Genomic DNA, 14,051 nt, shown 5'->3' with positions numbered 1-14,051 from the left:
AGATGTGTCCTTGTTTTACACAAGAAAACACTGTGTAATGCTACATGTTGTTAGTGTTTTTTAGGTCATTGTTTTGTGGGTGACAAAGTGTGTTTGTCGGCTGTCAACCTTTGCTAGTGTTCTGGAAGAATGAGTTTATTTGAGACCTGAATGAAGTGTTTTGGTAGTTGTAGTGCATTTTGAATGTGAAATGAACTGCTTTGCCAAGCTGACGGTCAGTTAGGAGGATTGTGTGAAGTGTTTTGCAAAAGTGACCTAAGTATTGGGAAATGTGTCCTAGCGTCTGTAAAAAACTGTAACAGATCAGAATTCATATGTAACAACTTGATCTGCGCCATAATCACACAAATGACATGCAAAAGTAATTAAAAAAACATTGTAGGGTTTTTGAATTTAGATTTCCTAATATTTCAGTGAGTGCAAAGTAAAGGGTTAATGATAGATGATCACACTTTTAGACAAATGTGTGAGTAAGTGTGTGAACAAACCTGTAAGGGTGTAGGTATTGATCATAATTGATTTGCAAATTCCAGTGGAGCTGCAAACCTTACTTGCTTCAGTGCAACATCACCACTGATGATGCTCCACTAGTTTCAAAGCAAATATTTGTCCTTTTGGTGGCATGGATGGCTCATACTTCTATATTGTTTTAGTAACTTCTGTTTATGATTCTTAAAGTGGTTTCTCTCTTCTTGTAATGGCTCTGGTAGAACCGTAGCCCCTCAAGAAGCCTTCCAAAACCCCTATTTCTAATAGGATCAAATTTAAGATAAGATAATCAACTCTTTCTTGGCTTTGTCAGGTTTGCTCAATCAACATGCATGGCGTATGGTTTGTGTGTGTGTGTGTGTGTGTGTGTGTGTGTGTGTGTGTGTGTGTGTGTGTGTGTGTGTGTGTGTGTAAGCATCACAGCCTGTGTGTGGGTTTGTGTGTCTCCAGAGTGATTTCAGTTCGTTTCACTCCCAGCCATGGCGGTGTGACTTTTAATCAGGAGTTCAACTTTAGATTAATCACACTAATTAACCTGACAAAGGGATGGAGGTGGTGGTAAGAGGGTGGAAGCGCTGTGACTGATGTGAAGCGGGGAGAAAAGTAAGCTGGAGGAAGAAATAAAAGCAGGATGAAAGAACCTGACAGAACACTGAAGAACAAGCTACTGATTTTATAAGCTTTAAATTACTACGCTTATAAAGTCAAACTGGTTTCTTTGTCCGAGTAAAGGCTCCATTTGGATACGTTTTTATATATAGTATTAACTAACAGTACTAATCAACACAGACATGTGATAAAGAAACAGTCCTGTGAAGTACTAAATGCACTGTATGATTCAATCACTTTCTTTCACAAATTTCTATATGAGTTTTCTCAGATCGTCTTGTGATTTGTTCAGATGCAAGTTTGTAAAGTTGTGCTTCTATGTTGTTTTTAGAGAAGGGGCTTTCTCTTGGCAAACCCTTCCAAACAAGCTATACTTGTTCAGTCTGTTTCTACTTGCGGTGTGATTAACTTTAAAGGCCTCAATTAACATGTTAAATGTTAGAGTCTGAGATGTAGCTCTTGGGTTTTGGCACATATTCACCTCGCCAGGGCATTTATTCCTGGGAAGACTGACAATTGTTTTGAATGTCTGTTAGTTCTTCTTCACTGTGGAGGACTTTAAATTGTTTGAGAATGGTCTCTTTACCATCCCAGATTGAAGGGCACCAACAAATGTACAACTAAGAGCATTGTTGATGATATTTTCCTCCTTGGCAATGTGCTGCCAAGACTTCTGTTTTAAAAGAATTGTTCACAATGGTTAATGATCAGTTAATCAAGTGGATTTGATTAGCAACACCTCGCTGCTACTTATCATCTTAGTTCCTGTGGAAGCAGTAAGGGTGTACTTAGTTTCATACAAGATCTCTACCTTTCTTTTTCACACGACTGTTAACAAGAAAGACTTAAAATATTAATGAGCAGCATAATGAGTCGAACTGTAGGATAAACAAATGTAAAAATTTATTTAGCAGTACTATCTTGGGTTTGGAATGATATACAGTGTTGTGTGCCATACAGTAATAACAGAACCACAAGCAAATCCTCTGAGTAGAATATTAAAACAATACTTATTATTAATGCCAGAAAAATGTGTCTTCAGTTCAAAGAAGTAAGAGAAATGTTTGTAATCCTTTAGACAGCCTTCTGTCAAACTTGGTGCATGCACAAAATAAATGAAATCTTTCCCCATCACTCTCTTGTCTCTTTTTCATCCTTTTCTGTAGCTCCAATGGTAAATCAGTGTCGTGGGCACAGACAGAGCGCAGCAGTTCACGTGGGAACCACCTGTGGCAGCGTCTGTCATTCCACATCAAGAAGAAAGAGAACAATCAGACTGCTGTTATTAAGCCTTTCTCCAAAACCCCTGAGGAACATTACTGCAGTGGGGCTGACCTGCCACCACATGTCCCTCTGCCCTCACTCCCGTCCATGGCCTCTCTCCCCACTCATCCTGACAATGTCACCGACAAGACCCTGTATGAGCTCTCAGAAGCAGAGGAGCGCTACTCGATCACATACCGGCCACAGACGCCTTCACCGATCAGCACAGTCAGCCAGAGAATAGGAGCGAGTTCGGGAGAGGAGCCTCAGATGGGCAGTATTCCAAAGTATCCGAGCAGCATCTGCAGCGCCGGCAGCGGCAGCAGTTGCGGTCCTCCCAGCAGCGGCTCTATTGTTACAGGGAGTGACGGTAGATTGGTTATTGTGGACGATCGCCCAGGGGAGCCCCAGAGTTCACTGATGGATCAGATCAGCTGTGTGGTTAACCGCTTCACTGCCAACATAACGGAGCTCAACAGTATGATGCTCTCGTCCTCCCCATCACACTCACACATGCAGAAACACACACCTCCATCTCCTCATCCCGCCGACCCCTATCTGTTACCCCGTGAACTCCAGATGCCCCCGACCCTCACCACCTACGCTGATGTCCAGCCGCTTCCTCCTGTTGAATCAAGCTTTGGAGGCCGGGGTGGCTGTCCCATTCACTCTATGCCTCATTCACCTTACCCCCTGCCACCCCCTCACTCCCAGGCCTCCCAGGCCTCCCCGTCCCGCTCCCCCATGCGAGGGGGTCGGCTCACCTGCCTCACCGACTCCCCTCTGAGGAGGGCAGAGTTGGAGGAGGAGCTAATCGCTTTGACTCCTCCGTCACCCTTCCGTGACTCTCTGGCTTCCAGCAGTGGCTCACCTGTCTCTGAGACAGGTCTTTGTCTCCCTCCAGTCCCGTCCCACCCTCCCCCCTCACCCCCTTCGCCCAGATACACCAGACTGACACTCAGAAACTACAGCCAGAGTTCATCCTCACTGTGAGGCAGAGATGAATCACAGAAATGAAGAAAAGCACTCAAAAACAACACAGCTTGTAAACAGAAGAGATAATGGGTAGACAAATCCATTTGCCCGACAAATGTAGGACAAGTTTGGTGAAGACACCAAACTGTGTTTGTGTTTACATGTTTGCAGTGAGTTGCGAGTCTAAGAAACTTGCCCATGTTGTATTTTCTTGCCGTTTCTCACGAATGTGGATGGAAAACTGCAAAATTGGCCACTATAACTTTGAAGTGTTTTGGCACCAGTAAGGCCAGGGATCATTTGTGAGGGTCTGAGGCTACTCATCATTGAAGTTAGGGTAGTGGCCTTAAGGTAACTTGGCTATCAACTAATTAGAGACTGTGGATGTGTGTGTGTGTGTGTCTGTGCGTGTGTGCGGGGTAATGTGAGTGTATTTTTACTGTATCTTAGTTAATCAGATGTGATGGCAACATGACAGCAAACAGTATTGATGAATAAAGACTCCTTCAGCCTATAAGAATCGTCAGAGGCTATCAAGGGCACATACATTGGCTCGTAGGCACATTTACACAGGTGCACATTGACAAACACAACTGTGGGCACACTGATACAAATACAATGTAAGGGAAACACTGTAAATATGTATGAGGTTACAGATTTTTCTTTGATTATTAAATCCAACACGCTTCTGACAAAGTGCATTGCATCAACAGTGTTAACATATACAGGCACTATGTTAAGAACCACCTTTTCATTTATTCAGCTTCCCAATCTAAGCTATTTATGTCCCTGGTCCCTTTCTGTCTCACGGCTTTCTTTTATCCTGCGATCATTTCAGTATTTTCTACTCTTCCAATGAGTTTTCTTCAGAAGTTTGAATGTATGTTTTCTACATGACTCCTGAAGCTGTTGGGACCAAACCTTTTGTAGCTTTCTGTGTGTGACTTGAGAAAGAGGACGACAGAGGGACTGAAAAGACCAGGCCTTGTTTTACCATAAACATCTTAGTCATTAAATGAGATTCAGGTGGATCATTGGCAGACGTCTGATCTCAAAGCTGAATGTTGATGTGTGACATTTAACACTGCATTTTGCGAGGCTTAGCTGGATCCCAGTCATGACATTTTCTCTATACAATATGTCAGCAAGACACAGTCGTCCTGTTTCATCACAGACAGTGCTCTGAATGCGTTTAATTGAAATCACGGCAATCTATAATGTCAGTGGGTGCAAATTGATAGATTCAAGCTGGGGAGCGTCCTCCTCAGCCACTATGAGGTCCATCTGTTGCTCAGGTGCTATGATTTTTATTTTATTTTTTAAACAAAGGTGGCAGAACAACCAAAGATGTTCACAAAAATTGAGCATTAGGTAGATTTTTTTAAATGTTAGGTTTACTTAATACACTGCTGCCACATTACTGTTAGTCTCACAAGACCATACTGGTTGACTGTTGATGATGACTGACATCCAGTATAGCCAAATAAAAATGTCAGTGATGCAGATCCAGGAAAACACAGACTTGAAAATTACCCAGACCTCAAGTAGTATTGACTTAAAGGAATACTTCCTTATTGTGGAAAATTGGCTGCGGTTACAAGAGCAGGCAATCGATACCACTCTCATGCTTTATCTGTCAGGTAAATGTAGGAAGTCTCTGTTAGTTGCCTGGCAACCGTGTGGTGATGACAATACTTCAGGAAGTCATGGTTAAATAGAAGCAAGATGCAAATGATCCCCTACGAAATAGCAATGTGTTTTTGAGATTTGACATTTTAATTATTGAATTAAGACCAAGACAATAAGGCTAGTTGTTTCTTTACCGCCTGTAGCTTCATGCCGTCAGTATTCTCACTTCAGTAAGAATTTAAGTCCATTGGTTTAGTCTTTAGAGTCTGGCTTCGTGCCATATATCCTAGACTGAGGAAAATGTGAGTGAACTCAAAGTGTTTGGCAACGGTAGTTCATATATTTGTAGGAGATTAGATTTGGCTTTTTAAGATTTTGGGTATGCCTTTAAATAGAGTGTTCTTATATATGTGCCAACGCCTGTACCTGGAGGAAAAATGTGCCACTGAATATATTTACTAAGATGCTTTTGAGAAACAAGGCCTTGGCTTTGTTTCAGCTCCTTCAACCGAGAAAATCAGTTGTTGCAAAGCAAAGCAAAAAACACAAATACAAAAAAAAATTAAAACCAGGAGGTTTTCATACACAACACGAGCAGTTTTTTAAATACATTTTATCTTCATGTGGCGTGTATACAGTGTGCACATACCATTAAAGCGATTACTAATTGGACCGTTGATAAACACAACACACCAAAAATCAGTGCTGCATTGTTGTCCATCATGATAGTCCACAGTCTGGTTCCTCCTTTTTGAGTTTACTTACGAATTTGTGCTCTACAGTAGCCAGCAAGAACAAACTCAGACAAAATGACTCTGTAAATACTAAGGGCATGCAATGACAGTTCTGTTTTGTTTCAGATGAAAGTACGTTTATTTACATATCAGCAAATGTTAAAAAAGAAAAAGAAAAAAGATCTTTTTGAGCTATCTTATAACATACAGTACCAATATGTGTTACGACTACAGAAACTGTGTTACTACTCTGAATGTGTGAGTGACCATTCCTATTCAGATGTCTTGTATACATACAATATAATAATATTAATATGACTATTGTGCCAAAGGGGTTAGGAAGGGTCTAGCTTACTCAGTTGTGGGTAAATACGTGGTTTCTTAAAAAAAGATTTAAATGTAAAACTATTTATATTGTTTTGGATATTTTCTATATAAATACTCCACATTTTCCAGTGTAAAAGCAATATTATCCATCTGTACACAAGGTGCACATGTTAAATCAAATCAAAACACTGTTTTCTGGTTCTTTTTCATCATTCTTTACTCTGTGGAGGACAATTGAACCAGGAGGAGGGTGGAGAGATTAGTTGAAAATTTTCTTTGCATTTTGTAATCTATATTGAATGAAATTAGGACATTTGTTGATTTCAAATAATCAACAAATGGGGGGTAATTTCCTATTTTTGCAGTGTTACTTACTCAGTTTAGAGTACAGTTTGTTTAAGACATGGCTGCAGATTTAAATCGGTAAGGACATTAACTGTTGGTGCCATCATTTGTTGTACTTTTTTGCTGCTTTTTGTGTGGGGTGAACAGGTTTATTAAGTCATAAACCTGATGTCGTGTCTCCTTAGTGGTATGCATCCAAGTCAAAACAAGAAAATATTTTTTTCTTTGGTTCCCAAATGGAAAAATACACACATGCACACAACAACAATCTCAGATTATTGCTCAGAGGTTTTTGTATATGAGAAAGAATAAATCATCTAAGATCTTATGAATATAATGTCAGACAAAATTCGCCCCTCTTCTTCTGAAACTGCTGCATCACTACTGCTACAACTACTCATTTAATTTTAATAATCTGTGTCCTGACCTGTTGTTAAAAATTAACCTGCCCTATTGTTGAGCTATTATTTGGGAGGAGCCCATTAATATGCCGTATAATGCGGCGATAGAGTAACACGGAGCTTGCTTCAGCACTTCAACTGCGTGTTATCCACCCCCCTTGAAAAAGGCATAAGAGCTACCCCTGCAGAAAAGACAGGATCAGTGCTTGCATCAGTTGCTATCTTATTCTCTTTATTCTCTGTGACATCACCTTAAATCTACAGACGTAGGTTTTAAGAGTATGTTGTAATTATTACACAGTAGGAAAAGTTAGCATCATGGGATTTTTTTTCCAGGTGAAATTGGGGAACTCTAATTCACAACAAATGCAGAGCAAGCAACAGAAAACCAGACCCGATCCTGCCTCCTGAATCCCAAACATGATGGCTCACAATAATCTAGCATGAACTCCGTTAATGATTGTTCTCTTGATAATGGTGATGACCATGTTCAGCAAAATCTTGATTTCCTGTTGATGTCCCCGCAAAATGTGTCGACTAAGTCTGATAAATGCACTTTATAGAATTGGACTGATAATCCCTGCGCTTAAAAATATCTTTTAATCCAGATGCGGTCAGCTGCCGATCAAAATGACACACAGTCATTTTTCATACCTTTTGGATGAAAATATAAAATCAGTCGACCTGTTATCAGGACGATTCCTGTTGCTTCTCAACCCATATATGCTGATTTAGAGCCAGATATAAATATATATAATAATCTCCTGCGATGCTTATTTTCCTCTGTTGATCATAATGTGAGGAAAGCCTCAATTTTAAACGTTTGCTACTCTACTGAATTGCTACTGAACAGAATAAGGTTTTCACTCTGAGGTCCAGGAGTGGTGCATTTAAGCTGACCCTCACCACTGACTCTTGCAGAGGGAGGCATGAGAAAAAGCATTATTTCTCCATTAGGGATGAGTTTGACTGGGAGTGCTGTGTGGCGGAGCAGCCTCTCTCACTGCCTTGCTAGCAATTTTATTTAATTTGGTAACAGGGGGAAAAAAATGAGTAATGTTTACTATGTAAACACCACACAGACTTTTGGTTGTGTACTCTGACAGGGCATGTCCAGAGAGGTTTGCTTTGTCACTATAGCACTTATATTGTATCGTGATGACCACCAGTCTGAGTGCAGTTTAGTGGATGTTATAAATAATTTAACTCTTAAAAGTGTTGGTGAAATCTTTCGAGGCAGAGAGCAACGAAGCCCTCTTCTCTTTTTCTCACAAGCAGTTATATAGTTATAAGTAGTTCTATCTGCTCTTTATTTTAGCTTTCTTATTGGAAGTCAGAGATAGAAATTGATACTGATTATTTCAAGATAATTCTCAGGCCTGCAGTAGTGTTGCAAAAAAGAAACATTCTTCAATATGACTGAATGATCGACCAACTGAGTTGAAAGCTAGATTGCATTTTCAGGATAAAATAACAGCATTTAGACTCTAAACTGTGCTGTACAAAACATTACAAGATGAATATCAGCATCCTGAATGTTGGCTTTTTGGAAGCGTTTCATGAAACTACTTTTGCTGCAATCGGCTTACTGAAAACCGAAGCGCTGAAGGTGGTAAATTAGATGTCTTAAAAATCAGTGACTGTATTTTTGTATGTTTGTCTGAAGCTGCTGGTCTCATGTTGCTTTTGTTTGTTTGTCTTTTTTTGTTTTTTTTTACTGGAGGATGTGCATTTTGATATTTTGGTATTTAGGTAGTCAGTGTGGTAATGTTGTTCCGAGTATAGAGGAATAATTCATACTAAGAGGTTAGGTTGTAATATTATACTGATAAGAAATGAAAGAGAAGTTTGAGTATTTATTTATGTGGCTTAAAGATTTGTAAGGAAGTGAAATACATTTTTAACCAGGTCAGTGTTGTTTTTAGAGCATTAACGTTTCACATACAGAGCAGGAGGCTGCGGAATTTATGAAATATACTTCTTTACACCCAGAGAATTAAACCAAGCTCTGAACAGCACACCATGTGACGGTGACTTCCTCTGTAATTATTGTGTTTTTTATATTCCTCATTTGTGTCAATCTAAGCTTGGATCACCGCAGTGGACATGAAAACACAAGTAAAATCCTTGTTAATGCCCCTGCTTCAAATTCTGATGAGGTTCTATTTGCAGTAGAGTGTGTGACACTAGAGCGTTCGTGACATAAATAGGATGAATGTTGCCTACAGAAGTGACGTTTACATTTTTACTGCTCACTTGAGATAGTTGAGGCGTTGGTGTCTGATTGCTGACTGATCTGTTGTAGTGACTTTTTACAAGCTTGTAAGCCAGTATAAACATTTTGTGTTTTTCTGGAACACTGAGTCTGATATTCTGAGCAAGAAAAATACATTTCATTTATTGACAAAGGAAGCTCATCTGCATATAGATGAAGGGCCTGTGTTCATCATCATCCAGTCTCTTTACATCCCAGATTTATCAAAATCGTTATTCAGCCAAGCTCATTGGAGCAGTCTACTTTAAGCTTCATTTTGATAAAGAAAGATGATGGGTTATTATAAATCTAATTAAACAGAAGGAGCCGATTTATCTGTACTGAGTATGTAGAACCAAATATATTTTTTCTATATATACTGAGAGGTTTTTAGGTACTCAAGACGAAAACATAGCTACTAAAATTAAGATTTATGATGGATGTAAATGAGTTTTCTTATTTATTAACAATATATGAAGGAAAAGTTCAGCTTCAGTTGCAATGTAACCCCAGGTTCCTCACAGCACTATTCATTCGAGCTTCTCCACTCAGTGCCAACTTTTTCTCATTGTATTTTTTTGAATGGGTGGACAAACACTGAGAAAAATCTGACTGAACCACAGTTAAATCTGTTATTGGAAAAAAACAGCAAGAAAAGTTTTCATAAGCTGTGTACCTGTGCCAATATCTTGATATGATAACAGTGGATCAAACTGATCATTTCCTAATGGAAAATGGCAGTGTTTATCCTCCCATGTGGATTCGATTGTTAGTGGAAAACTTTTAAGTGTGACTTTATTTTTGCTGTTTTGTTTTCATTTAACTCGTGATGTTAAGAACTCTAGAATGTAATTCAATGCTATGTATGTAATGAAAGATGGTTTTATCTTTGGATGGTTGACTATCATTATTATTATTTTCATTCAGTTGTGTAAAGTGTCAAATATAAGAATATGTGGTTCAGGCTGTTTGGAAAATACAGTTTGTTTCTCAGTGGCTTTGTTGTGGGTTAGCGAGAAGTGATGTGAGGAGTTTGTTCGTGTCTGCTTACGGCAGATTTTATTACTCAATTAGTTTTAGCCCAGCCTCAGACGCAACAAACACAAAGGTCTGTGGGACTGGATTCCACACTTGTTTGTTGCTGACACTGGAGCTTTGTTCATAGGCTTTTTAAAGGATCCCAGAAGACCTGGAACAGATTTAGCCAAAGCGGAGTTTTTCTCATCTCCCAATTAATTCATCTTTATGTCTTCTTCCAATCGGGCTCACGATTACTCTCATGAAGGCCTTTCTCTGGGCTGATCTTTCACCACTGGGGAATAGAAAAAAAGAACAAGGAGAGTGGGAGTGTTAATCAGTTGTTTCTTGTTTTTTTTTTTTTTTTTTTTTTTTTAATAAAACAAAAGATTTTTCGTTAAAGGGTATAGCAAAAAACAAACAAACAATAAGGGAGGTCTTTTTCTTTTTTTTTTTAAGAATAGCCAGGGGGAGAGAGGCTTCAAATTGACATCCAGTGTGGATGAATTTTGTTGTTGTTTTTGAGCAATAAAAAGCACAGTTAACATTGTATGATCGAATCATTAGCCAGTAAGTTCCATTTCAAAACCGCTTAAATTTGGCACAAATCTGGACACACCTCCTCAGAAATATGTTCACATTATAGGTGATCTGTGTTTTAAGAGCGCATGCATCGTCCTATGCCTCCAATTTTTCACTGCCGTTTTGCTCTGCTTACTTTTTTTTTCTCCTTGGTGCCATAAGTGGGAAAAGCTGATGAACAAAGATGAGTTGACAGGCAGGAAGTGCAGATGCATTAAAGGGATCACCGAACAATCACAAGCATTGAAGCCTGTGCTTCCGGGAAGCAACGTGAGCTCTAGCAGTTAGGTCAACACAAGGCAGCTGTAAACTCGCTGCACATCGACATACCAGAAAAATATCTCTTTACTTTTGTAACTGCGTCGGGTGATGATGGAACGTACAAATTCACGTTTTTGTTGTGCATATCTCCTCTCGGCAGAAACACTGTGCTGCCACAGTACTTTGGCATTAACTGGTCGATTTTTAAAAGTCACCAGTTTGACTCACTGTAGTCAAACGCCCACCAGCTGGGCACCAAGAGACAGCCTGAGTAGCCAGTTCAACATGGAAAAAATGCACAGAGCAGTCTTTAACTTGCACATATGAGTCACATATGGTTTGTTTGGTTTTTTCACTGGGCTATAACACATGTATTTTGGTACCTTTCAGAAAATGTGACCACCATGCAGCAGTGCTGTGGAGTCCAAGAGGAGAAGGGTTGTGTGGTTTGTGTGGGGGGGAAAAAATGACAAAAAAAGTCTTTCTTTTTATGCCATTGATAATCATTGTGTAAGTGTACTACAAAGTACCTTTGAATCAATATTGAAATTGTTATTAAAAAATATGACTGACTTCCTTGTATCTTGACATTTTTTTACATATATTATTTTGGATTTACAGTTTGTACATATAATATGAAAAAAAAATAGTTGTGCATTAAGTGAAATAATTAATTTTAATTAAAGGGGTCACTGCAAGATAAATAGTGAAAAGTCAGCAGGCCTGTTTTTGAATATAAAGTAATATACCAACAAATAGTTTTTTGTGTCTAGAAGGTTTGCACCGGCATGGTGCCTGTATGTTATGAGTGTGCATGTTGTTTCCAGGTGCTTTGGCTTCCTCCCGCAGTCCAAAGACATGCATGCTGGGCTAATTTAAGATTCTAAATTGGCCGTAGGTGTTGACGTGGACACAAATGGATGTTTAATCATATCGTTTATAGACTTACAATACTCACAGCAGTTTCATCAATTTTACAGGATTTGTTGTGAATGTGCAAAGTAATGAAATAAAAAGTAATGAATGAAATAAATGAATGATCTGATCAAATGGATAAAAGGACAGCAATAACCTCAGGTTTAATCTTCTTTAATATGAAAGGTGCACTAAAACTGAATCTCAGCATCCAGCAACTATTATGGAGCAAATCTATGACAAATAGAAACATATTAATATTATTATGATTAAAAGCAGAATGATGCAATATCAGTAGGTATTCTGACTTTGTTAAGCACATCAAATATCAGTCGTGACATAGTCAACAAACATTAAATAAAGGTCTTTGTTTTGTTGTTTAGTCACTGATTATTTACTCACGCTTGGCTGCCAACTTAGTTTTTAGGCAGCAGCAGTCCCAAGTCTAATGCAGTCTTACATAAACGTCCCTAATGAGTTCCTCTCGGTGAGGTTGTAGTTTTTAAATCTGGGGAAAATAGAGCACCGGTATTGGATCATTGCATCCCAACTTGTAAAATGACTATCATTCTGTCTGCTCATTGCACTGCAGTCAAAGTATTAGGTAAATAATAAATATCATAACAATAAAACAGAAGAAGTAAGGATCCGTCTTAGCTTAAGTAGAGAAATTATTTGTTATAGTGCACATCTGAGTTGGACAACCAGAGTTTTTACCAGTCTGCATTAATGTGCCTGAACAGTTTGTGAGACTGGCATTCATTTTGAACCCAAACAGTGGAACCTGCTAGACAGCACCTTGACAGCTTCTGTGATATTTGCTTCCCCTTCCATATCCTTCAGTGTCACATAGCAGCCAGGATGGCTAAGTGACACAGTGCAGCTATGAATCAGCCTCCAAAAACATTTTATTCATTTAACCGAAGGCATGCAGGTCAAGGCAATGAAATTACCCTGCCATCTTTCATTCTTTCTCAAAATCTCCTCCAGATCTGCCCAGTTTTGTCCTCTGTATTTCCTTCTGTCACTCTTCTTCACTCTCCTTTTCTTTCCTTCTCTCTTGGCCTCTTAGCGTGGAAATTGTCTGTCTCCAAAATGAAATTTCCAAATTGCTGCAAATGGCTTGCTATTTGTGTAAATGGATGGGATGAAAAAGCAATAATAATAATACAAATACAACGGCCAAAATACAAAAAAATGGGCAAATGAAAATGGCCAAAAAAATAGATTATGGCTTGTTTTACAATGGAGGCAGTTTAGGCTGAGGCATGTGCGTAGTATGACACCAAACACATTTGTGTGCTCCGCTCAGTCAAAGATGCTTTTAAAAAACTATCATGAACATTTCCTTCTATAAGCTGCTTGAGATGCTCTTATATGTGTTTACAATAATTACAAGTAATAAGTAAATAAAAGAATAAGTAATAAAAAATGAAATTTGAAATTATAGTAGACATACAGATGCAAAAACAGGATGCTGTCATGCCCATGAGAGCCTGTATTATTTTCTATATTACTATATTTTAGCTGCTCTCCTATTCACAGGGAGTCTCCACAGTGGATGGCTGTGGGGGTTCCCGATGGGATTTGTGTCTCCTCCAGGTCTCGACCAGGGGATCTTTCATGAGTTAGGGGAATGTGTAAACCACTACACGACATCATTATTAATAATATAGTGTTAATAAACTTGGAGTAGGGCAGCACGGTGGCACGGTGGTTAGCACTGTTGCCGCACAGCAAGAAGGTCCTGAGTTCAATTCCACCATCAGGCCAGGGTCTTTCTGTGTGGAGTTTGCATGTTCTCCCCGTGTTTGCGTGGGTTCTCTCCGGGTACTCCGGCTTCCTCCCACCGTCCAAAGACATGCAGCTTGTGGGGATAGGTGAATTGGATAATCTAAAATTGCCACTAGGTGTGAATGTGAGTGCGAATGGTTGTCTGTCTCTGTGTGTTGGCCCTGCGACAGACTGGCGACCTGTCCAGGGTGTACCCCGCCTATCGCCCTATGACAGCTGGGATAGGCTCCAGCGCCCCCCGTGACCCTGAAAAGGAAAGCGGAAGCGAATGGATGGAAACTTGGAGTACAGTAAGTGCATTAGTTTGGGCATGACATTAAAAGCAAAATAAATAAATAAATTTTAGTAAAGCAGCAAAACCTAAATTGACTGTAATCAGTGTTCTTAGTATATTTGATTTGGAGAGACAAGGATAACATTAGAAACAAGAAACAAAGCTACACTGAAACTGAAGTA

The 14,051-nt window shown here is 39.2% G+C and overlaps 1 protein-coding gene across 1 annotated transcript in view; it reads left to right on the top strand.

Annotated features, from left to right (window-relative positions):
- The window catches only part of grm5b (glutamate receptor, metabotropic 5b), a 92,673-nt gene extending 82,262 nt beyond the window's left edge, over nt 1–10,411 (top strand). The window contains exon 18 of the mRNA XM_080888417.1: nt 2,265–10,411. Coding sequence (XP_080744543.1) covers nt 2,265–3,354 — 1,090 coding nt within the window. The 3' untranslated portion in view covers nt 3,355–10,411. The remainder of the gene's footprint in view (nt 1–2,264) is intronic.
- The last annotated feature ends 3,640 nt before the right edge of the window (nt 10,412–14,051 follow it).

Source organism: Rhamphochromis sp. 'chilingali' (assembly GCF_963969265.1).
Source record: "Rhamphochromis sp. 'chilingali' genome assembly, chromosome: 8".
Lineage (NCBI taxonomy): Eukaryota > Metazoa > Chordata > Actinopteri > Cichliformes > Cichlidae > Rhamphochromis > Rhamphochromis sp. 'chilingali'.
This window is presented reverse-complemented; position numbering and strand designations above follow the sequence as displayed.